The following is a 27,616-nucleotide window of genomic DNA, read 5'->3' on the forward strand; positions in this document are numbered from 1 at the left end:
CTTCTCTTGGTCTTTTTCTGCTGTCTTCGCAATTGTGTGATGAAAACCAACTTGGGACAAGCAGGAAGAAACGTGAAGATTGTGTAAAGAAAAGAAAAGGTTTGCGGTGGTTTATGTTCTGGATAGAGGCTTTTATTTTGAAGGTCATTCCCAGAACCAGTCTTACAGTCTTTTTTTGCTGTCTTCGCAATTGTGTGATAAAAACCGACTTGGGACAAGCAGGAATAAAAAGGTTTTGTGAAGAAGTGAGAAGATTTTGAAAGGCAAAGAAAAGGTTAGCGTTGGTTAATGTTCTGGTTAGTGGCTTTTATTTTGAAGGTCACCACCAGAACCAGTCTTATTGCGCTGTCTTCACAATTGTGTAATAAAAACGGACTTGGGACAAGCAGGAATAATAAAAAAAGGTTTTGTGAAGAAGCGAGAAGATTTTGAGACGGAAAAAAAAAAGGTTTGCTGTGATTTATGTTCTGGTTAGTGGCTTTTATTTTGAAGGTGACTCCCAGAACCAGTCTTCTGCCATCATTTATTGTGGCCCCTCACATAGCTCAACATGACCTGACACGCCATTTAACGAGGTCCATCGCATCATTCATGTGGTCTTCCACATCATTTAATGATGTCATATCATCCAATGTGGTTTGCCACATCATTTAAAGTGGCCTGTAGCGTAATTTAATTCGGCCCGCCATTCATTCATGTGGTCTTCCACGTCATTTAATGATGTCATTTCATCCAATGTGATTTGTCACGTCATTTAATGTGGCCTGTAGCGTCATTTAAAGCAGCCCGCCATTCATTTATGTGGTCTTCTACGTCATTTAATGATGTCGTGGTTGCCACATCATTTAACGTGGCCTGTAGCATCATTTAAATTGTACCACCATTCATTCACGTGGTCTTCTACGTCATATCATCCAATGTGGTTTGCCACATCATTTAAAGTGGCCTGTAGCGTCATTTAATTTGGCTCGCCATTCATTCATGTGGTCTTCTACATCATTTAATGATGTCATATCATCCAATGTGATTTGCCACATCATTTAAGTTGGCCTATAGCGTCATTTAATGCGGCCCACCATTCATTCATTCATGTGGTCTTCTACGTCATTTAATGATGTCATGCCATCCAATGTGGTTTGTCACGTCATTTAATGTGGCCTGTAACGTAATTAAAACGGCCCGCCATCATGTGGTCTTCCACGTCATTTAATGATGTCATGTCATCCAATGTGGTTTGCCACATCATTTAACGTGGTCTGTAGCGTCATTTAAAACGGCCTGCCATTCATTCATGTGGTCATCCAATATGGTTTGCCACTTCATTTAATTGGCCCGCCATTCTTCATGTGGTCTTCTATGTCATTTAATGATGTCATGCCATCCAATGTGGTTTGCCACATCATTTAATATGGCCTATAGCGTAATTAAATCGGCCCGCCATCATGTGGTCTTCCACGTCATTTAATGATGTCATGCCATCCAATGTGGTTTGCCACAACATTTATTGTGGCCTATAGCGTAATTTAAATCGGCCTGCCATTCATTCATGTGGTCTTCCACATCATTTAATGTCATGTCATCCAATGTGGTTTGCCACATCATTTAACGTGGTCTGTAGCGTCATTTAAACGGCCTGCCATTCATTCATGTGGTCATCCAATATGGTTTGCCACTTCATTTAAATTGGCCTGTAGCGTCATTTAATTGGCCCGCCATGCATTCATGTGGTCTTCTACGTCATATCATTCAATGTGGTTTGCCACATCATTTAAAGTGGCCCGCCATTCTTCATGTGGTCTTCTACGTCATTTAATGATGTCATGCCATCCAATGTGGTTTGCCACATCATTTAATATGGCCTATAGCGTAATTAAATCGGCCCGCCATCATGTGGTCTTCCACGTCATTTAATTATGTCATGCCATCCAATGTGGTTTGCCACATCATTTAAAGTGGCCTATAGCGTAATTTAAAACGGCCTGCCATTCATTCATTGTGGTCTTCCACGTCATTTAATGTCATGTCATCCAATGTGGTTTGCCACATCATTTAATGTGGCCTGTAGCGTCATTTAATTGGCCCGCCATTCATTCATGTGGTCTTCTACATCATATCATTCAATGTGGTTTGCCACATCATTTAAAGTGGCCCGCCATTCATTCATGTGGTCTTCTACGTCATTTAATTATGTCATGCCATCCAATGTGGTTTGCCACATCATTTAATGTGGCCTATAGCGTAATTAAAGCGGACCGCCATCATGTGGTCTTCCACGTCATTTAATGTCATGCCATCCAATGTGGTTTGCCACATCATTTATTGTGGCCTGTAGTGTCATTTAAATTGGCCTGCCTTTCATTCATGTGGTCTTCCACGTCATTTAATGATGTCATGTCATCCAATATGGTTTGCCACATCATTTAAAGTGGCCTGTAGTATCATTTAAATGGCCCGCCATTCATTCGTGTGGTCTTCTACAACATTTAATGATGTCATGCCATCCAATGTGGTTTGCCACATCATTTAAGATGGCCTGTAGTGTAATTAAATCGGCCCGCCATCATGTGGTCTTCCACGTCATTTAATGATGTCATGCGATCCAATGTGGTTTGCCACATCATTTAATGTGGCCTATAGCATCATTTAAGTCGGCCTGCCATTCATTCATTGTGGTCTTCCACGTCATTTAATGTCATGTCATCCAATGTGGTTTGCCACATCATTTAATGTGGCCTATAGCATCATTTAAGTCGGCCTGCCATTCATTCATTGTGGTCTTCCATGTCATTTAATGATGTCATGTCATCCAATATGGTTTGCCACTTCATTTAAAGTGGCCTGTAGTATCATTTAAATTGGCCCGCCATTCATTCGTGTGGTCTTCTACAACATTTAATGATGTCATGCCATCCAATGTGGTTTGCCACATCATTTAAGATGGCCTGTAGTGTAATTAAATCGGCCCGCCATCATGTGGTCTTCCACGTCATTTAATGATGTCATGCGATCCAATGTGGTTTGCCACATCATTTAACGTGGTCTGTAGCGTCATTTAAAGCGGCCTGCCATTCATTCATGTGGTCTTCCATGTCATTTAATGATGTCATGTCATCCAATATGGTTTGCCACTTCATTTAAAGTGGCCTGTAGCGTCATTTAATTGGCCCGCCATTCATTCATGTGGTCTTCTACGTCATATCATTCAATGTGGTTTGCCACATCATTTAAAGTGGCCCGCCATTCATTCATGTGGTCTTCTACTTTATTTAATGATGTCATGCCATCCAATGTGGTTTGCCACATCATTTAATTTGGCCTGTAGCGTCATTTAAAGTGGCCCGCCATTCATTCATGTGGTCTTCTACGTAATTTAATGATGTCATGCCATCCAATGTGGTTTGCCACATCATTTAAAGTGGCCTGTAGCGTCATTTAAAGTAGCCCGCCATTCATTCATGTGGTCTTCCACGTCATTTAATGATGTCATGCCATCCAATGTGGTTTGCCACATCATTTAACGTGGCCTATCACGTCATTTAATGATGTCATGTCATCCAATGTGGTTTGCCACATCATTTTAAAGTGGCCTGTAGCGTCATTTAATTCGGCCTGCCATTCATTCATTGTGGTCTTCCACGTAATGTCATTTGGCCGTCACGTGGCCAATGTGTCATGTGGCCTTCTGGGGGGCAGCCTCAATAAAAACAGGTTTGACACCTCTGCGCTAATGCTAAGAAAGTTAGCGTTCCTTCCTGGCCAATGACAGGAAACGTTTGTTCCTCTTAAATGACTTTTATTGTGAAATGAAGAGCCGGCATGCGTGACAACTGACCGCTCTTCAGTGATTCCACAGGAAGTCTCTTCCTTTTGTACAGTCAGCACAACATGTCACCTTCACAAAGTGCAAAGTCCTAATTGGTCCCTTCGTTACACAACCTCAGTGGTTTGACCCCGACACACACACACACACACACACGCGCACACACACACACACGCACACACACACACACACACGCAGGACGGAGGCGTGGCTTTCCCGCCAGCTGCTGTTGCACGAGGCACGTGCACTGAAGATGAAACATTCAAGTCTATAAATAGAATAAATCAAAAGTATTGATTGGATATTGATGCCACTTCCCTGATCATGTACACCCTCACTCAGCCAGACAGGAAATGGGCAGCAAAAGCAGGAAGTGACGTCACTTCCTGCTTTGCTGTCGGGATAAATGCTGGGATCAAAGAGAAAAGAGGAAGAGAGTGACTTACAAAATAAAAGTATGAGGGGAATGTTTAGTCCTCAGTCTGGCGTGGCTTGGGAGGCCAGCGGCGTGAGCGTGGTGGGGAACATCAGCACCTTGGCGGACATGAAGGTCAGGTCGGGGAGGCGGGCGATGACGTCGGCGGCCTCTTCGCTCAAGTTCTCGTCCTTCCTCAACTTCCTGTGGAGCAAAGGTCAATCAGCTCTCTGCAGTTGAGTGAGCGGGAGGTGTCAGGTGACCTGGCGGAAGTGCTGGTCTTCTCCATGGTGGACATCAGGCGGGCGAAGGCGTCCACCACGCGGCTGCCGGCGCCAGCGGGGTCCATCTTGGCCGTGGTCAGCTCAAACAGCTCCGGGTCCACACCTGCCAGACAAAAAGGGGCGGAGCTGTGACACGGCGAGGACTCGTAGGTCCGGAGCGAGGCGACCGACGGAGAAGAGGAAGAGGAAGAGGAAGAGGAAGGCGGCCATGACGGCTGCTGACCTGGGATGGAGGGCGAGCAGGTGAAGCCTGAATCGTCCACAGGACCAAAGAAGTCCAGGTTCAAGAGGAAGGAGCCGCCATTGGCTGCGTCCAGGAAGAGAACACACATGAAGACCAAAGTCCACCTCACACAATCAGGGGCAGAGTTCACCAGGAGGAAACCTTCACCAGGAGGAAACGTTCCTGAACGTTCACCCGGAGGAAACATAGACCCGGAGGAAACATTCACGCAGAGGAAATGTTCCTGGACGTTCACCAGGAGGAAACGTTCACAAGGAGGAAACGTTCCTGACCGTTTACCAGGAGGAAACGTAAACCCGGAGGAAAAGTTCACCAGGAGGAAACGTTCTTGAACGTTCACCAGGAGGAAACATTCACCAGGAGGAAACGTTTACCAGGAGGAAACGTTCCTGAACGTTCACCAGGAGGAAACGTTTACCAGGAGGAAACATTCACCAGGAGGAAACGTTTACCAGGAGGAAACATTCACCAGGAGAAAACGTTCCTGAACGTTCACCAGGAGAAAACGTTCCTGAATGTTCACCAGGAGGAAACGTTTACCAGGAGGAAACGTTCCTGAATGTTCACCAGGAGGAAACGTTTACCAGGAGGAAACATTCACCAGGAGGAAACATTCACCAGGAGGAAACGTTCCTGAACGTTCACCAGGAGGAAACGTTGCTGAACGTTTAACCAGGAGGAAACGTTCCTGAACGTTTAACCAGGAGGAAACGTTCACCAGGAGGAAACGTTTACCAGGAGGAAACGTTCACCAGGAGGAAACGTTCCTGAACGTTCACCAGGAGGAAACGTTCCTGAACGTTCACCAGGAGGAAACGTTCACCAGGAGGAAACGTTTACCAGGAGGAAACGTTCACCAGGAGGAAACGTTCCTGAACGTTCACCAGGAGGAAACGTTCACCCGGAGGAAACGTTCCTGAACATTCACCAGGAGGATACGTTCACCAGGAGGAAACGTTCCTGAATGTTCACCAGGAGGAAACGTTCCTGAATGTTCACCAGGAGGAAACGTTCACCAGGAAGAAACGTTCACCAGGAGGAAACGTTCACCAGGAGGAAACGTTTAACCAGGAGGAAACGTTCACCAGGAGGAAACGTTCACCAGGAGGAAACGTTCACCAGGAGGAAACGTTCACCAGGAGGAAACGTTTACCAGGAGGAAACATTCACCAGGAGGAAACGTTGCTGAACGTTTAACCAGGAGGAAACGTTCCTGAACGTTTAACCAGGAGGAAACATTCACCAGGAGGAAACGTTCACCAGGAGGAAACGTTGCTGAACGTTTAACCAGGAGGAAACGTTCCTGAACGTTTAAGCAGGAGGAAACGTTCACCAGGAGGAAACGTTCCTGAACGTTCACCCGGAGGAAACGTTCCTGAACGTTCACCAAGAAGAAACGTTCACCCGGAGGAAACGTTCCTGAACGTTCACCAGGAGGATAAGTTCACCAGGAGGAAACGTTCCTGAATGTTCACCAGGAGGAAACGTTTACCAGGAGGAAACATTCCTGAACGTTCACCAGGAGGAAACGTTCACCAGGAGGAAACGTTTACCAGGAGGAAACGTTCACCAGGAGGAAACATTCCTGAACGTTCACCAGGAAGAAACGTTCACCAGGAGGAAACGTTTAACCAGGAGGAAACGTTTACCAGGAGGAAACATTCACCAAGAGGAAACGTTCCTGAACGTTCACCAGGAGGAAACGTTGCTGAACGTTCACCAGGAGGATACGTTCACCAGGAGGAAACATTCCTGAATGTTCACCAGGAAGAAACGTTCACCAGGAGGAAACGTTCACCAGGAGGAAACGTTCCTGAATGTTTAACCAGGAGGAAACGTTCTGAACGTTTAACCAGGAGGAAACGTTCACCAGGAGGAAACGTTTACCAGGAGGAAACGTTCACCAGGAGGAAACGTTCCTGCACGTTTACCAGGAGGAAACATTCACCAGGAGGAAACGTTCCTGAACGTTCACCAGGAGGAAACGTTTAGCAGGAGGAAATGTTCCTGAACCTTCACCAGGAGGAAACGTTTACCAGGAGGAAATGTTCCTGAACATTCACCAGGAGGAAACGTTTTCCAGAAGAAAACGTTTACCAGGAGGCAACATTAACCAGGAGGAAGAAGGAGAAGAGGCGGGTCGAAGGAGGGAGGAGCCACCTACCGTCCAATGGGTTTGTAAGGCCACTGCTGCTCCAGTCAAACTGGACAGGGGGGAGCGCCTCCTGTGGGACACATGAGACGTGACACATGAGACATGACACATGAGACTAGACACGTGACACCTGAGACTTGACACATGATACGTGACACATGAGACATGACACATGATACGTGACACATGAGACATGACACATGACACATGAGACGTGACGTGTGAGACATGACACATGAGACGTGAAATGACACGAGACGTGACGTGTGAGACATGACACATGAGACGTGACATGACACATGAGACTAGACACGTGACACATGAGATATGACACATGAGACTTGACACATGAGACGTGACACATGAGACATGTCACGAGCAGTATGAGCAGTGTTGGGACTAACGCGTTAAAAAGTAATGCGTTACTGTAACGCCCTTATTTTCGGCGGTAACTAGTAGTCTAACGCGTTATTTTTTATATTCAGTAACTCATTTACCGTTACTACATGATGCGTTACTGCGTTATTTTACGTTATGTTTTATGCAGTATCGGCTAGAAACTGAAGATCTGAGTGTGTTTTATTGGAGAGCTGCGGTGTCATCCTTCTGAATCTTCCTGTGTCACAAGGGAGAGAAGAGGCGCGCTCTGTGTGTGTGTGTGTGTGTGTGTGTGTGTGTGTGTGTGTGTGTGTGTGTGTGTGTGTGTGTGTGTGTGTGTGTGTGTGTGTGTGTGTGTGTGTGTGGGGCGGGGGATCAGTCTGTGTTTACTAACAAGACATCATGGCGGAGCTGAAGTCGAGTTTCTTAACATGGAGATATTCTCACTACTTTTCTTTTGTCGAGCACAAAGAAAAGAACAGTTTAGTTAAATGCAAGTTGTGTCTTGGATCAAAGATCCTATCTACTGCCCAAAACAGCAATTCAAATCTGCTGAAACAGCTACAAAAGCAACATGCTTCGACGAAGCTAGTAAAGAGAGACACAGACTCCGGATGCCACTTCACCTCCATCTCCACCTAAGGATTTTAACGGAGGGACTGCTAGCCAGGACAACATTGATAGAGCCATTGCAGTGTATGTACTAGAAGACATGCAGACTATTTCTACAGTGGCTTTCAGGCAGCTAATTAGCATGATACCGGCGTCAAACAGCAAATGGCCCGGAAAACATTTTCCACGTAGCTGGACACAGTGGACAGTGAGTACATAAACATGGAAAGCAAGCTAAAGAAAACTCTCCAAACTCTGCCTCTGCTCATCATTGCAGCACTGAAGGTACACACACTCTGTCAATTCTCTTATATACTCTTTCATTCTTGACTTCTAGAGTGTTTGATTATCACATCACTCTAGATGTATAGACTATAAAGTTCTAGTGGGCCAGGCCAATCTTTCCTTATCTCTAAACTAAAACTGGGGAAATGTGTAGAGTGCTCTGGGCTTCAGTACAGTGTTGATCTCCTGAAGACATGATTTTATTTCATAATTCCTTGAGAGAAAAAATGCCTGGTTAGGCTTTGTGTATGTCATGTGTGCCTTCCTTGGGTGAAGCCAGCTTTACAGCTATGTTGTTATTATGCTGTTTGTTACTTGTGTATGTTATGTTGCAGCTATTTAAAATAGTTTTGTCAATTTGTTCTGGCCTGAAACAAATTGGCCCTTTGAAACATATCTTTGTCTTTGTGTGTTGTATGTAGAGCACATTGCTTAGCAGAGTTCAGTGATGCAAATGCATGTCAAGTTGATCAACACATTGTATTATTCTGCAATAACAGTACTGAAATGAAGGCTAAAAGGGCATTAAAGGGAGCCTTTAAAAAAAAGAAGAAAAATAGTTACTTTTCACAGTAACGCATTACTTTTTGGTGTAAGTAACTGAGTTAGTAACTGAGTTACTTTTGAAATAAAGTAACTAGTACCTGTAACTAGTTACTGGTTTTCAGTAACTAACCCAACACAGCACATGAGACACGACACATTAGACGTGACACATGAGACGTAACACGTGACACATGAGACGTGACACATGAGATGACATGACACATGAGACATGACACGTGAGACATGAGACGTGACAAATGACATGACACATGACAAGCGAGACGTGACACATGAGACGTGACACATGTGACGTGACACATGTGACGTGACACATGATACGTGACATGTGACGTGACACATGAGTCGTGACACATGAGATGTGATACGTGACACACGAGACGTGACACCTGAGACGTGACACATGATACGAGACACATGGCACGTGACACGAGACGTGACACATGAGACATGACATGACACATGAGACATGACACGTGACACATGAGACGTGACACATGAGATGTGACACATGAGATGTGACACATGAGATGTGACACATGACATGACACATGAGACATGACAAGCGAGACGTGACACATGAGACGTGACACATGAGACGTGACACATGTGACGTGACACATGATACGTGACACGTGAGACATGAGATATGAGACGTGACACATGAGACGTGACACATGACATGACACATGAGACATGACTAGCGGGACATGACACATGTGACGTGACACATGATACGTGACATGTGACGTGACACCTGAGACGTGACACATGAGACGTGACACATGAGATGTGACTAGTGAGACATGACACGTGAGATGTGACACATGAGACATGACGATTGAAACGTGACACATCAGAGGTGACACGGGACACATGAGACATGATACATGAGAGGTGATATGGGACACGAGACATGATACATGAGAGGTGACATGGGACACATGAGACATGACATGACACATGAGACATGACACGTGAGACGTGACACAAGAGACGTGACACTTGAGACGTGACACATGAGACGTGACACATGAGACGTAACACATGAGACGTGACACGTGACGTGACACATGATACGTGACACATGTGACGTGACACATGAGACGTATACGTGACACACGATACGTGACTCATGAGACGTGACACATGATACGTGACACATGTGACGTGACACGTGAGACGTGATACGTGACACACGATACGTGACACATGAGACGTGACACATGAGACGTGACACATGAGACGTGACTAGTGAGACGTGACACATGAGATGTGACTAGTGAGACATGACACGTGAGATGTGACACATGAGACATGACGCTTGAAACGTGACACATCAGAGGTGACACGGGACACATGAGACATGATACGTGACATGGGACACATGAGACGTGACACATGAGACATGACATGACACATGACACATGAGACATGACACGTGACACATGAGACGTGGCACGTGAGACGTGACACATGAGACGTGACACATGAGACATGACACATGACATGACACATGAGACATGACACGTGACACATGAGACGTGACACGTGAGACGTGACACATGAGACGTGACACATGAGACGTGACACATGAGATGTGACACATGAGACGTGACTAGTGAGACGTGACACATGAGATGTGACTAGTGAGACATGACACGTGAGATGTGACACATGAGACATGACGCTTGAAATGTGACACATCAGAGGTGACACGGGACACATGAGACATGATACATGAGAGGTGACATGGGACACATGAGACGTGACACATGAGACATGACATGACACATGAGACATGACACGTGACACGTGAGACGTGACACATGAGACGTGACACATGTGACGTGACACATGATATGTGACACGTGACGTGACACATGTGACGTGACACATGAGACGTGACACATGAGACGTGATACGTGACACGAGACGTGACACCTGAGACGTGACACATGATACGTGACACATGAGATGTGACACATGAGACGTGACACATGAGACGTGACACATGAGACGTGACTAGTGAGACATGACACGTGAGATGTGACACATGAGACATGACGCTTGAAACGTGACACATCAGAGGTGACACGGGACACGAGACATGATACATAAAGGTGACATGGGACACATGAGACATGAGACGTGACACATGAGACGTGACACGTGAGACGTGACACATGAGACGGGACTAGTGAGACATGACATGTGAGATGTGACACATGAGACATGACGCTTGAAACGTGACACATCAGAGGTGACACGGGACACATGAGACATGATACATGAAAGGTGACATGGGACACATGACACATGACATGACACATGAGACATGACACGTGACACATGAGACGTGACACATGTGACGTGACACGTGAGACGTGACACATGAGACGTGACACATGAGACGTGACATGCGACATAAGAGGTGACACAGGAGACATGATACATGAGAGGCGACACGGGACACATGAGATATGACATGAGACGTGAGATGAGACATGAGAAGTGACACGTGAGACGTGACATGAGAGGTGACACATGAGAGATGACACATGAGGTGACACATGAGACATGAGACAGTGTTGGCGCTAGGAATTTTCAAAATGGGGTCCCACAGTAAATTTATGGGGTCCCACTTATTTGTAAGCGTTTTGAAAACAAATGATATATGTATGCATTATGCTGTTACATCTCACATTCTATATTGTGTGTTGTGTCATAAATGTTACTTCATTCATTCAAAAAATAACACAAAAGAAAACAAATGCAGTATTTGTGATCAATAAAACTTTCGGCAAATCAACATTTAAGAAACTGTACCGGAAAGTGCATTACTTTGAAGTCGACCAATAACAAATAATTCATCATTTGAACCGGCAAATATACCGTATTTTCCGGAACATAGGGCGAACTGGACTATAAGGCGCACTGCACTGCCCATCCATCCATCCATTTTCTACCGCTTGGTCTATTTTGTATCTTTTTTCATATATTAGGCGCACCGGATTATAGGGCGCATTAAAGGAGTCATAATGTAAACGATGGTGAATAATGTAAACTCACTACACCGGTATGTTTTAGTGCTTTCATGGTGAGTTTACTGACATATATAAGTAAGAACTTTACACTACTTTATATTAGAAATGGCACTAAAACATTTATTACTAAAACATTTTGATAGATTTTTGAGCGCTGTGTATTAGTAATGTTCTATATTTTCAATGGAACATTTAAAATGTTGGTGTTGTTTACTTGAGACTTATCTCTTATGTTTGACTGCCATCTACTGGTCACACTTATAATTACACCCTGTACCAAATAAAATATTGTAGCGTCCCGGAAAAGTTGGTACTGCAGGGAATTCTGGGTATTTGTGCTGTTGTGTTTATGTTGTGTTGCAGTGCAAATATTCTACCAAAATGTGTTTGTCATTGTTGTTTAGTTTGGTTTCACAATATGGCACATGTTTATGACAGTGTTGGCGTTGTTCATATGGCCACCCATGTATGCCCTTCATTAACTTGTACTTGTAATGTCTAAAATACGGTAAACAAAACACCGGCGGAAAGCGATAAAAATAAAAAAAACTGCGGACTTACGGAATTTCGCGTCCTTTCTGATTTCAATGCGTAAAAAGACACAAAAAGTGCGTTAACGCCAACACTGATGAGAAGTGATGCAGGAAACATCAGAGGTGACACAGGACACATGAGACATGAGAGGTGACACAGGACACATGAGACGTGACACAGGACACATGAGACATGACACATGAGAGGTGACACATGAGACATGAAACATGAGAGGTGACACAGGACACATGAGAGGTGACACAGGACACATGAGAGGTGACACATGAGACATGAGAGGTGACACAGGACACATGAGAGGTGACACATGAGACATGAGAGGTGACACAGGACACATGAGAGGTGACACATGAGACATGACACATGAGAGGTGATACATGACAATTGAGACATGAGAGGTGACACAGGACACATGAGAGGTGACACAGGACACATGAGAGGTGACACAGGACACATGAGAGGTGACACATGACACATGAGAGGTGACATGAGAGGTGACACAGAACACATGAGAGGTGACACATGACAATTGAGACACGAGAGGTGACACATGACACATGAGAGGTGACACAGGACACATCAGACGTGACATGAGCCATGAGAGGTGACCCTTGACACATGAGAGGTGACACAGGACACGAGACATGAGAGGTGACACAGGATACATGAGACATGACACATGAGGTGACATGAGACATGAGAGGTGACACAGGACACATCAGACATGAGAGGTGACACAGGACACATGCGACATGACACATGAGAGGTGACACATGAGAGGTGACACAGGACACGAGAGGTGCCACATGATACATGAGAGGTGACACATGAGAGGTGATACATGAGAGGTGACACATGAGAGGTGACACAGGACGCATGAGACATGAGAGGTGATACATGAGAGGTAACACATTAGACATGACACATGAGACATGAGAGGTGATACATGAGAGGTGACACATGAGACATGACGCATGAGAAATGAGAGGTGATACATGAGAGGTAACGCATTAGACATGACGCATGAGAGGTGATACATGAGAGGTAACGCATTAGACATGACGCATGAGACATGAGAGGTGATACATGAGAGGTAACACATTAGACATGACACATGAGACATGAGAGGTGATACATGAGAGGTGACACATGAGAGGTGACACAGGACACATGAGACGTGACATGAGACATGAGAGGTGACACAGGACAGAGGTGACACATGAGAGGTGACATGAGAGGTGACACATGAGACATGAGATGTGACACATGAGACATGAGACATGTTCACACCTGCACCGCCTGAGAGGAAGACGAGTTAGTCCCTGGAGGACATGATGATGATGATGATGAAGATGAAGATGAAGATGGTGCTTGTGCGATGGAGGCGATCATCTCTGCTGCTGAGACGATCTTCATCGGCTCTTTGGTGGGTTCCAGCATCCCCTGTGGACACACACAAACACATCTCACTACCTGCACGTACGTGTGTGTGTGTGTGTGTGTGTGTGTGTGTGTGTGTGTGTGTGTGTGTGTGTGTGTGTGTGTGTGTGTGTCAATTCATGTGTGTGTTTGTGTCTCAGTGTATGTATGTGTGTGTGTGTGTCAGTGTATGTATGTGTGTGTGTGTGTCAGTGTATGCATGTGTGTGTGTCTGTCAGTGTGTGTGTGCGTGTGTCAAGGAATGTGTGTGTCAGTATGTGTGCGTGTGTGTCAATGTATGTGTGTCAGTGTGTGTGTATCAGAGTGCGTGTGTGTATGTGTGTCAATGCATGTGTGTGTTTGTGTGTCAATATATATGTGTGTGTCAGTGTGTGAGTGTGTCAATGTATATGTGTGTGTGTCAGTGTGTGTGCGTCAATGTATGTGTGTCAGTGTGTGTGTGTGCGTGTCAATGTATGTGTGTGTCAGTGTGTGTGTGTGTGTGTGTGTGCGTGTGTGTGTGTGTCAATTCATGTGTGTGTTTGTGTCTCAGTGTATGTATGTGTGTGTGTGTCAGTGTATGTATGTGTGTGTGTACGTGTGTGTGTCAGTGTATGCATGTGTGTGTGTCTGTCAGTGTGTGTGTGCGTGTGTCAAGGAATGTGTGTGTCAGTATGTGTGCGTGTGTGTCAATTTATGTGTGTCAGTGTGTGTGTATCAGAGTGCGTGTGTGTATGTGTGTCAATGCATGTGTGTGTCTGAGTGTGTTTGTGTGTCAATATATATGTGTGTGTCAGTGTGTGAGTGTGTCAATGTATATGTGTGTGTGTCAGTGTGTGTGCGTCAATGTATGTGTGTGTGTGTGTGTGCGTGTCAATGTATGTGTGTGTCAGTGTGTGTGTATGTGTGTGTGTGTGTGCCTACCAGGCTGGCGGCGTACATGGGCACAATGACCGGCTGCTTCTTCTGTCCCGTGAACAACTGCACAGAGAAATGATGTCAAGCAAAGATGGTGTAATGAGAGGATGTACTTCCTTACAATGTTCCGTGTGTCGATGCCCAAGCAGCCCAGCAGCGTCTTGTTGCAGTAGGAACCTCCCCACTGATGTCTCAGACCCACCGCCTCATCCGTGTCTTCCAGCTGTGTCCACACACCGCCATGCAGCACTCTGCACCACACAGGGCATCAAGACATGAGAGAACACAGACATGAGGACAACAAGACACCAGACAAGACATGAGACAAGAAGGACATGAGACAAGAAGACATGAGACAAGAAGACATGACGACAAGAAGACATGAAACACGAAGAAATGAGACAAGAAGACAAGAAGACATGAGAAGACATGAGACAATAAGGACATGAGACGAGAAGACATGAGACAAGAAGACATGACAAGAAGACATGAAACACGAAGAAATGAGACAAGAAGACATGACGACAAGACATGAGACAAGAAGGACATGAGACAAGAAGACATGAGACAAGAAGACATGACGACAAGAAGACATGAGACGAGAAGAAATGAGACAAGAAGGACATGACAACAAGAAGACATGACGACAAGAAGACATAAGACGAGAAGAAATGAGACAAGAAGGACATGACAACAAGAAGACATGAGACAAGAAGACATGAAACACAAAGAAATGAGACAAGAAGACATGACGACAAGAAGACATGAAACACGAAGAAATGAGACAAGACATGAGACAAGAAGACATGACGACAAGAAGACATGAAACACGAAGAAATGAGACAAGAAGACATGACGACAAGAAGACAAGAGAAGACATGAGACAAGAAGGACATGAGACGAGAAGGACATGAGACGAGAAGACATGAGACAAGAAGACATGACGACAAGAAGACATGAAACTCGAAGAAATGAGACAAGAAGACATGACGACAAGACGTGAGACAAGAAGGACATGAGACAAGAAGACATGAGACATGACGACAAGAAGACATGAGACAAGAAGAAATGAGACAAGAAGGACATGACAACAAGAAGACATGACGACAAGAAGACATGAAACGAGAAGAAATGAGACAAAAAGGACATGACAACAAGAAGACATGACGACAAGAAGACATGAGACGAGAAGAAATGAGACAAGAAGGACATGACAACAAGAAGACATGAGACAAGAAGACATGAGACAAGAAGACATGAAACACAAAGAAATGAGACAAGAAGACATGACGACAAGAAGACATGAGACAAGAAGACATGAAACACGAAGAAATGAGACAAGAAGACATGACGACAAGAAGGACATGAGACAAGAAGACATGAGACAAGAAGACATGAGACAAGAAGACATGACGACAAGAAGACATGACGACAAGAAGACATGAGACAAAAAGGACATGAGACAAGAAGACATGAGACAAGAAGACATGATGACAAGAAGACATGAGACAAGAAGACATGACGACAAGACATGAGACAAGGACATGAGACAAGAAGACATTAGACAAGAAGACATGACGACAAGACATGAGACAAGAAGGACATGAGACAAGAAGACATGAGACAAGAAGACATGAGACACAAAGAAATGAGACAAGAAGACATGACGACAAGAAGACATGAGACGAGAAGAAATGAGACAAGAAGGACATGACAACAAGAAGACATGAGACAAGAAGACATGAGACAAGAAGACATGAAACACAAAGAAATGAGACAAGAAGACATGACGACAAGAAGACATGAGACAAGAAGACATGAAACACGAAGAAATGAGACAAGAAGACATGACGACAAGAAGACATGAGACGAGAAGAAATGAGACAAGAAGGACATGACAACAAGAAGACATGAGACAAGAAGACATGAGACAAGAAGACATGAAACACAAAGAAATGAGACAAGAAGACATGACGACAAGAAGACATGAGACAAGAAGACATGAAACACGAAGAAATGAGACAAGAAGACATGACGACAAGAATGACATGAGACAAGAAGACATGAGACAAGAAGACATGAGACAAGAAGACATGACGACAAGAAGACATGAAACACGAAGAAATGAGACAAGAAGACATGACGACAAGAAGACATGAGACAAAAAGGACATGAGACAAGAAGACATGAGACAAGAAGACATGACGACAAGACATGAGACAAGAAGGACATGAGACAAGAAGACATGAGACAAGAAGACATGACGACAAGACATGAGACAAGAAGGACATGAGACAAGAAGACATGAGACAAGAAGACATGAGACACAAAGAAATGAGACAAGAAGACATGACGACAAGAAGACATGAGACGAGAAGAAATGAGACAATAAGGACATGACAACAAGAAGACATGACGGCAAGAAGACATGAGACGAGAAGAAATGAGACAAGAAGGACATGACAACAAGAAGACATGACGACAAGAAGACATGAGACGAGAAGAAATGAGACAAGAAGGACATGACAACAAGAAGACATGAGACAAGAAGACATGAGACAAGAAGACATGAAACAAAAAGAAATGAGACAAGAAGACATGACGACAAGAAGACATGAGACAAGAAGACATGAAACACGAAGAAATGAGACAAGACATGAGACAAGAAGACATGAAACACAAAGAAATGAGACAAGAAGACATGACGACAAGAAGACATGAGACAAGAAGACATGAGACAAGACATGAGACAAGAAGGACATGAGACAAGACATGAGACAAGAAGGACATGAGACAAGAAGACATGAGACAAGAAGGACATCAGACAAGAAGACATGAGACAAGAAGACATGACGACAAGAAGACATGAGACAAGACATGAGACAAGAAGGACATGAGACAAGACATGAGACAAGAAGGACATGAGACAAGAAGACATGAGACAAGAAGACATGAGACACAAAGAAATGAGACAAGAAGACATGACGACAAGAAGACATGAGACGAGAAGAAATGAGACAATAAAGACATGACAACAAGAAGACATGAGACAAGACATGAGACAAGAAGGACATGAGACAAGAAGACATGAGACAAGAAGACATGAGACAAAAAGGACATGAGACAAGAAGACATGAGACAAAAAGGACGAGGACAAGAAGCATGAGACAAGAAAAAAGGAGGACAAAAAGATATGAAACACGAAGACATGAGAAGAGAAGACATGAGAACAAGAAGACATGAGACAAGAAGACATGAGGACAAGAATAAATGATAAAGAAGAAGACATGAGACAAGAAGGACGAGGACAAGAAGACATTAGGACAAGAAGATATGAGGACAAGAAGACATGAGGACAAGAAGACATGAGGACAAGAAGACATGAGACAAGAAGGCCATGGAACAGAAGCATGAGACAAGAAGACACAAGGACAAAAAGACATGAAACGCGAAGACATGAGACAAGAAGACATGAGGATATGAAAACATGAGACAAGGTAGGACGAGGACAAGAAGACATGAGACAAGAAGGCATGAGACAAGAAGATATGAGGACAAGAAGATATGAGGACACGAAGATATGAGGACAAGAAGACATGAGACAAGAAGATATGAGGACAAAAAGACATGAGACAAGAAGACATGAGACAAGAAGGACAAGGACAAGAAGCATGAGACAAGAAGACACAAGGACAAGAAGACATGAGACAACAAGACATGAGGACATGAGACAATAAGGATGAGGACAAGAAGACATGAGACAAGAAGACATGAGACAAGAAGGACAAGCATGAGACAAGAAGACACAAGGACAAGAAGACATGAGACAACCAGACATGAGACAACAAGACATGAGGACATGAGACAATAAGGATGAGGACAAGAAGACATGAGACAAGAAGACATGAGACAAGAAGGACAAGGACAAGAAGCATGAGACAAGAAGACACAAGGACAAGAAGACATGAGACAAGAAGACATGAGACAAGAAGGACGGGGACAAGGAGACATGAGGACAAGAAGACATGAGACAAGAAGGACGGGGACAAGAAGACATGAGGACAATAAGACATGAGGACAAGAAGACATGAGACAAGAAGACATGAGACAAGAAGGACGGGGACAAGAAGACATGAGAGAAAAAAACATGAGACAAGAAGACATGAGGACAAGAAGACATGAGACAAGAAGGACGAGGACAAGAAGACATGAGACAAGAAGACATGAGGACAAGAAGACATGAGACAAGAAGACATGAGGACAAGAAGACATGAGACAAGAAGAACGGGGACAAGAAGACATGAGACAAGAAGAACGGGGACAAGAAGACATGAGAGAAAAAGACTTGAGGACAAGAAGACATGAGGACAAGAAGACATGAGACAAGAAGACATGAGACAAGAAGGACGAGGACAAGAAGACATGAGACAAGAAGACATGAGACAAGAAGGACGGGGACAAGAAGACATGAAGACAAGAAGACATGAGACAAGAAGACATGAGACAAGAAGGACGGGGACAAGAAGACATGAGAGAAAAAAACATGAGACAAGAAGACATGAGGACAAGAAGACATGAGACAAGAAGACATGAGGACAAGAAGACATGAGACAAGAAGAACGGGGACAAGAAGACATGAGGACAAGAAGACATGAGACAAGAAGACATGAGAGAAAAAGACTTGAAGACAAGAAGACATGAGGACAAGAAGACATGAGACAAGAAGACTTGAGACAAGAAGGACGAGGACAAGAAGACATGAGACAAGAAGACATGAGGACAATAAGACATGAGACAAGAAGGACGGGGACAAGAAGACATGAGACAAGAAGGACGGGGATAAGAAGACATGAGACAAAAAGACATGAGGACAAGAAGACATGAGACAAGAAGCACGAGGACAAAAAGACATGAGGACAAGAAGACAAGAAGACACGAGGACATAAGACACAAGCAGTCAGAAGCTAATGCTAACCTGGTGACTTCCTGGTTCTCCGGGGGCCCCAGCAGGACTCTGAGGGACACCACCTGCTCCTCCACAGGGGAGACGGAGGCCGAGGGGAAGCTGCTCTCAAACAATTTCTCCACACGACTCCACAGCGCCTCCTACAGCCAAACAACCAGAGTGAGACATCTTCACTGAATAAATAATAATAATAATAATAATAATACATTTTACTTATAAGGCACCTTTCTGGACACTCAAAGACACCGTAGAAAATCAAAAGAATAAACTCAAATTGTATAAAAACAACAAAGATAGATAAGATAAGAAGATTACAATGAATAAGCAGTCAGGAATAGGTGTGTTTTGTCTTGATTTGAAGAGGGATATTGAGTCTAAATTACGAAGGTCAGAGGTAAATGGCCCTCAGCAGGTCACCTTCATGGGGGTGGAGCCTATACCGGACCTCACTTCCTGTCTGGGTGAGTGTGTAAAGATGTCAAGTATGATATCACACTTCCTGGTTTACTAGCCAATCACAAGTTACCAGCTACTGACTAAAGAGCGACATCATCATTGCAAACAGGAAGTCACTCACCGACTGTCCGCCGCTCTCCAGGTCGCAGGAGGACACTTCTGCCTGGTGCCACGCCTCCTCAACGTCCTCCACAGGGAGGGTGGTACTCTCTGAGCCGAACGCCGCCCACGACGACTCGCCAGATGTCGACTCCTCCTCTTTCTCCGGCGCCGCCCCACGCTCCGCCTCCTCAAAGGCGCTCCATCCGGCGTCGGCGGCCGAGCTGAAGTTTCCGAAGCTGCTGCTGGAGGCGAAGGAGGCTCCTCCCTCCTCTGTGGCTCCACAGTCAAATTTAGGAGAGTTGAAGTCACCAAATTCGTCATCAAGCTCCGCCCCCTCAGCTTCCGGCGACATGGCAGAGCTCTGCGACCGCTGCTGTTCATGTTGGACTTGCGGTCGGTCGCCTACTGCGTCTCCAAAGTCCCCAAACTCATCGTCGTCCTCGTCCTCTGTCAGCTGGCTGTGGTCGGCGGGGGTGGTGGTCTCTTCAAGGAGGGGCGGCGAGGGCGCCGAGCCCGTCGTGCTCATGTCGCCATACTCCTCCGGAGCGTCCGTCGACAGCGGCCGCCCTAACGAGGTCTCGGTTTCCGTTTCGGCCTCTGAGCTCCTCTGGTCTGACGGCCCGCCCTCCACGTCGTTGTCCGTGTGCGGCGAGGTGGCGGCGCCATCGTCGGACTCCCCGTTGACAACGGAAGGTTGCTTTGTGCAAGTGGAGGCGGCGAGCTCGTGTGCAAAGTCTGCGTCCCTCGGCGTGGCGTCCGGGTCACGTGATTCCTCAGCAGGCACAGACGCAGAATCGGGCGAGGCGGGTCCAGTTCTGCGTGCGTCGCTGACAAGGTCCGCCGAGGCGTGGACGTCCGCGTGTTCCGCATCAGAGAAAGCGGAGAAGTCCGCAAACTCCGCCTCCAGACTGTCAACACTTCCTGTGTCCTCGCTGGCGGGACAGTGGACAGAACTTTGTGGACTTCGCCGAACGTCCGAGCTCGCAAAGCCATTTGTCAGGACCTCGCCGTCGCCGCCGTTGACGTGAGCATCCGCTGGCTTTATGGCGGTCCACTCTGAGCTTCTGAGGACCCCGGGGTCTTTGGCCTTGGACTCGGCGGGGGGGCCGCTGTGGCCGACCCTCAACACCCCGCCTCCGTTGAGGAGCTCCGGGGGCGAGGTGGCGGCCAGCGCTTGCGTCTGGTTGAAAGAAGTGGGCGTGTCCAAGTCGCTGAAGCTGACGCTGGCGGACACGGCGGAGAAGGTGCCGAAGTCGCCGAACTCGTCGTCCTCTTCATCAGCGTCCTCCATGGGGGGCGGAGACGACGAGTACAGGCGGATGACGTCAGGCTCCATGGTGACCAGTCGTCCTGCTACACCTGAGGAGGCGTCACCATGGCGACCAAACACCAGAGAAATATATTATTGTTAGGTAAATGCAGTGAAATATTGCACACAACAACAACAAGTGGAAGTAAACAAAGCAACAGAAGACATGAAAAACAATCATCTTAAAGGGGAACAGCATTTTTTTTAAAATATTGCCTATCATTCGCAATCTTTGTGTAGGACACGTGTTTTTCTTTTCTAACGCATTCTAAGTCGTAAAATATGGCAAGTAAGAGGTGGCTAATGAGAGTACAATATTGCGCTCATAAAGTCCTCTAAAAAAGCGCCAACAATACTCCATTTACATGTTGTGACCTGAATTTAATAAGTATCAGCAGTATTGTTATTATGAGCTACTTTTAGCAGATCACAGAGCGCCTACTCGCTTATGCTGCTATATTGACATACTGAGCTGGTAAAAGTTCATTCTCGATTATAAGTCATGCCTCAAATGGATAGTAGAAGGTTGTGGACATAAACCCACATGTTGGTCAACTTTGACATCCAACTTAGACCTGGAGGTGGCGAGAAGAACACAAAAAGACGCTGGTTTGTGCCATTTCTTTTTTTTTTTTTTACTTGCGTGAGGATGTAAAATGGGAAGGTATAAACATCCCATCACTCTTTATCCAGTGAGAGCAGACATTGTACAGTATGTGACCGTTTTGTTATGTTTGTAGTTCATAGTTCTTGTTTAGCACTTAGCAATCCTGATACTTGATGGATCTGTTCGAATACTTGTAGATCGTCCTCCTTATATTCAGCTTCAAATTCATCATTTGTCCCAAAGTGGTCTTTGTTGTCTCTCATTAAGTCTGCCATGATAAGTAGTGGTGGTGTTGCTGAAGGGAAAGCGAACGTTGTGATGCGTCTGTAAAATTAATACACCGCCATATATTTAAAATGATCAAAATACGTGAATAGTACATGTTAGTATGAAAGTTACTATATTACATATATACTTACATCATGTATATATTACATGTTATTATGAATGTTACTACATGACATATATACTTACATCATGTATTCATTACATGTTATTATGAATGTTACTACATGACATATATACTTACATCATGTATATATTACATGTTATTATGAATGTTACTACATGACATATATACTTACATCATGTATATATTACATGTTATTATAAATGTTACTCCATGACATATATACTTACATCATGTATATATTACATGTTATTATGAATGTTACTCCATGACATATATACTTACATCATGTGTATATTACATGTTATTATGAATGTTACTCCATGACATATATACTTACATCATGTATATATTACATGTTATTATGAATGTTACTACATGACATATACACTTATATCATGTATATATTACATGTTATTATGAATGTTACTAAATGACATATATACTTACATCATGTATATATTACATATTATGAATGTTACTACATGACATATATACTTACATCATGTGTATATTACATGTTATTATGAATGTTACTCCATGACATATATACTTACATCATGTATATATTACATGTTATTATGAATGTTACTACATGACATATACACTTATATCATGTATATATTACATGTTATTATGAATGTTACTAAATGACATATATACTTACATCATGTATATATTACATATTATGAATGTTACTACATGACATATATACTTACATCATGTATATATTACATGTTATTATGAATGTTACTGCATGACATATATACTTACATCATGTATATATTACATGTTATTATGAATGTTACTATATGACATATATACTTACATCATGTATATATTACATGTTATTATGAATGTTACTATATGACATATATACTTACATCATGTATATATTACATGTTATTATGAATGTTACTACATGACATATATACTTACATCATGTATATATTACATGTTATTATGAATGTTACTATATGACATATATACTTACATCATGTATATATTACATGTTATTATGAATGTTACTACATGACATATATACTTACATCATGTATATATTACATGTTATTATGAATGTTACTACATGACATATATACTTACATCATGTATATATTAAATGTAAGTATGAAAGTTACTACATTACATATACACTTACAGCTTAAATATAAATTCCTGATGGAGGTTTTTGAATATTTTTAGAGCCTTTATAGGCGGAATGGAGCGACTCCTATTGGCTCCACTGTTAGCTGACTCTTGCTAGCGTTTATTTACGAGTTAGAATGCATACAAAAATATGTTTCCAGCATCATTACCCTCACATAACATAAATCATCTAAACAAGTCCTTAAAGGGGAGCTGCACTTTACTGGAATGTTGCCCATCATTCACAATCCTTATGTAAGACGAGCAACATGATCTTGTCCAATTATTAAAGCTTAATGAAGAAACTCCATCCTCACTGATATTTAACTTTATGGGACTTTTTGGACACTTCAACTTGTCGTTCATTTAGCGAACTCCACAACTTGCTTGCTTTTCTCCAACAAACTGCAATCAAGTTGGCAGACTTTGACACTTATTTGCTCACTTGTGGTCGACAAGCAACAGGCGAGAGGAGAAAGACACAGTTTGCATGCAGCATGACGAGATGTTCTCTTGTTATTACGAGGCAAGAACTAGCATCGCAGACAATATTCATGTGTGCTTTGTTTTAAAAGATGTGCTATTTGGATTTACACTGTATGAAAAAAATTTTGAAAAGGAATTTTACCTGTGCAACCTCATTATACTATTGGCTAAGTTTTATATTCATAAATGTAAGTTTCTCAATACCCGACCAGCTTTTTGTGCCTTTAAAATAATAATTACAACTCTATGTTAAAACACTCTCTACCTCTAACAACCAAAAAGCTGTGAAAACGATGATGCTGTGTTCCAAATCTAAATTATTTACTGAACTTGTCTGAGCCTATGGCTTTGCACTTTGTTACATATATATATATATATATATATATATATATATATATATATATATATATATATATATATATATTTGTTCGCAGCCGAGTGTGAAGCGACTGGGATGAGAATCAGCACCTCCAAGTCCGAGTCCATGGTTCTCACCCGGAAAAGGGTGGAGTGCCATGTCCAGGTTGGGGAGGAGACCCTGCCCCAAGTGGAGGAGTTCAAGTACCTGGGAGTCTTGTTCACGAGTGAGGGAAGAGTGGATCGTGAGATCGACAGGCGTATCGGTGCGGCGTCTTCAGTAATGCAGACGCTGTATCGATCCGTTGTGGTGAAGAAGGAGCTGAGCCGGAAGGCAAAGCTCTCAATTTACCGGTCGATCTACGTTCCCATCCTCACCTATGGTCATGAGCTTTGGGTTATGACCGAAAGGACAAGATCACGGGTACAAGCGGCTCAAATGAGTTTCCTCCGCCGGGTGGCGGGGCTCTCCCTTAGAGATAGGGTGAGAAGCTCTGTCATCCGGGGGGAGCTCAAAGTAAAGCCGCTGCTCCTCCACATGGAGAGGAGCCAGATGAGGTGGTTCGGGCATCTGGTCAGGATGCCACCCGAACGCCTCCCTAGGGAGGTGTTTAGGGCACGGCCGACCGGTAGAAGGCCACGGGGAAGACCCAGGACACGTTGGGAAGACTATGTCTCCCGGCTGGCCTGGGAACGCCTCGGGATCCCCCGGGAGGAGCTGGACCAAGTGGCTGGGGAGAGGGAAGTCTGGGCTTCTCTGCTTAGGCTGCTGCCCCCGCAACCCGACCTCAGATAAGCGAAAGAAGATGGATGGATGGAAAAAAAGAATTAGAACTCTATGTTAAAACACTCTCTACCTCTAACAACCAAAAAACCTGTGAAAACGATGAAGTTGTGTTCCAAATTTAAATTATTTACTGAAATTGTGTGAGCCTATGGCTTTACACTTTGTTTTATATATATTCATCACAGTCAGATTTACAACCATATGAACCCTAAAGAGTATCTTATTCACCATTTGATTGGCAGCAGTTAACGGGTTATGTTTAAAAGCTCATACCAGCATTCTTCCCTGCTTGGCACTCAGCATCAAGGCTTGGAATTGGGGGTTAAATCACCAAAAATGATTCCCGGGCGCGGCGCCGCTGCTGCCCACTGCTCCCCTCACCTCCCAGGGGGTGAACAAGGGGATGGGTCAAATGCAGAGGACAAATTTCACCACACCTAGTGTGTGTGTGACAATCATTGGTACTTTAACTTAACTTTAACTTTACACATACAAACTGTAGCACACAAAAAAGCACATTTAATAAAAAAAAACGTTATTATGGTCTTACCTTTACTTATAAGTGCGCCGCTGTTGTGCTGATTAATGAACCCCCTGATGGGAGTGTTATATCAACTAAGCCCTCACTTCAACTTTCCACGTGCAAGATTGAATCTATTTAAAAAAGTGTAACCGAGGGTTTATAAATGTCGCCTATACTGTATGAAACTACAAAATAACAAACACGGAGGCTCCAGTTTACACGAGGACCACTTTATTTACCTTCTTTCAAAAACTTCCTCTCCACTCCAACGTGTCAAAATTCCGCTCTTAGCGCCTTCAAAATAAGAGCTCAAGGCATATACTGTATAACAGCGCATAACAGGAACTTAACATCACAAAGAGGAAAGCCCATAAAAATAGGTTACAAAAGTTATTTAATAAGAAGCCAAAAAGTGCAAAAACAATAATGTTCGTGTTGGAGGACTTGTGAATTAGATACACCTGCAGTCTACAGGCGTACCTAATGTTGTGGCCCAGCAGTCATTCGCAACTCCTCCAACACGAACATTATTGTTTTTGCACTTTTTGGCTTCTTATGAAATAACTTTATTAAATAGATTCAATCTTGCACGTGGAAAGTTTAAGTGTGGGCTTTAGTTGATACAACACTCCCGTCAGGGGTTGCCGTGCATTCTACGGCGGGGGTGCAGGAGGCGTGGCTACTGGAGCCTCAGCCAGTGCGTCTTTTGCAGCCGTTTTATGATCGCTCAGCACAAGAAATACATTACACACATACAGTTGTGGACAAAATACACTGTACATTATATACCTCAGCTAACTAAACTATGGAAATGTATAATATAGTTCATATAGCAATACGGTCTCACTGCACAGCAGGCCAGCAGTTAACCGAGTCCGTCCATGTTGAGGCACTGAGTGACGTGCCTCGACTGGCTGCTGTTCACCGCACCGTCTCTTCTCAGTATTTGAATGGCAAATGTGAAAATTCAGCGATTTTGAATAAAAATAATCTAAAACTGGTGAAGTTAAATGGAAAATAACTTTATAGTATAATCACTGGATACATTTAACAATTTAATATATTTTTTTTTCTTTTTACATTTTTTTTCTTCTCACCTGCCTCTAGTGACTGCACGTCACTGATATATATATATATATATTGCATTCTATTTTAGTTACTTTATTGAGTTTACAACCCCCTGGCGCTGTTTTCGTACTTATTTTGATTATTTTTTCTCAACTGTTTGTAAATGTTGCAATTTATAAATAATTGTTTATAAAATGTTAAAAAATAACTAGCATAGCATGGGGCGGAAGTGCTAACTAGCTAGCATGTTGCTGCAGGTGTCTCAGACTCACCACAACAACCTTCTCTTTCCGCTTGACTTCTCCACGACAACAAACAGCGTTGTTGTTGTTGTTGTTGTGTGTTTGAATGGCAGCCAAGTTGAGGAAAAAAGTGACGTTGAGTTATAAAAGTGTCGTCACTGCGCAGCTAACTCAACAAGCGGCTAGCATAGCAGCGTCCGCCTAGCTTGACTCGGCTAGTTTGACAGCAGCTGTTTTGTCGGTTCCAACTAACTCTTTTACCGACCTTGCCGCTCCGGCCACACGCATCCATGACTCGGGTGAAGCCGCGTACAGTCCACAGAGGTGCGATGGGTGAAGGCGAGCGGGGCGAGGAGGCTGAAAGTGAGCCCAAAGTGAAGGTTGTGTGCCGGCTGTAGCTGCTTAGCTGCTGCTGCTGCTGCCCGGCCTCCTCCTCCTCGGCTCTCCCAGCATGCACCGCGGCAG

General features: G+C 44.0%; 1 protein-coding gene across 3 annotated transcripts; it reads right to left on the minus strand.

Annotated features, from left to right (window-relative positions):
* Positions 1-110: 110 nt before the first annotated feature.
* Positions 111-27,602, minus strand: aftpha (aftiphilin a). Of its 3 annotated transcripts, none has more exons than XM_061988008.2 (10): positions 27,417-27,602; positions 20,237-21,576; positions 19,669-19,799; positions 14,815-14,944; positions 14,700-14,756; positions 13,647-13,799; positions 6,928-6,988; positions 4,743-4,826; positions 4,499-4,622; positions 111-4,439 (listed from the first exon to the last, which is right to left on the minus strand). In XM_061988008.2, exons 2-10 carry the CDS (start codon positions 21,551-21,553, stop codon positions 4,298-4,300), a joined length of 2,199 nt encoding a protein of 732 aa, XP_061843992.2. In that variant the 5' UTR covers positions 21,554-21,576; positions 27,417-27,602; the 3' UTR covers positions 111-4,297. The 3 variants fall into 3 exon arrangements, with proteins under 3 accessions (XP_061843992.2, XP_061843993.2, XP_061843994.2); XM_061988009.2 differs by lacking the exon at positions 27,417-27,602 and adding an exon at positions 27,182-27,410; XM_061988010.2 differs by lacking the exon at positions 4,743-4,826 and having other exon boundaries at positions 27,417-27,601.
* Positions 27,603-27,616: the final 14 nt, after the last annotated feature.

This window comes from Nerophis lumbriciformis, linkage group LG27 (genome assembly GCF_033978685.3).
Source record: "Nerophis lumbriciformis linkage group LG27, RoL_Nlum_v2.1, whole genome shotgun sequence".
NCBI lineage: Eukaryota > Metazoa > Chordata > Actinopteri > Syngnathiformes > Syngnathidae > Nerophis > Nerophis lumbriciformis.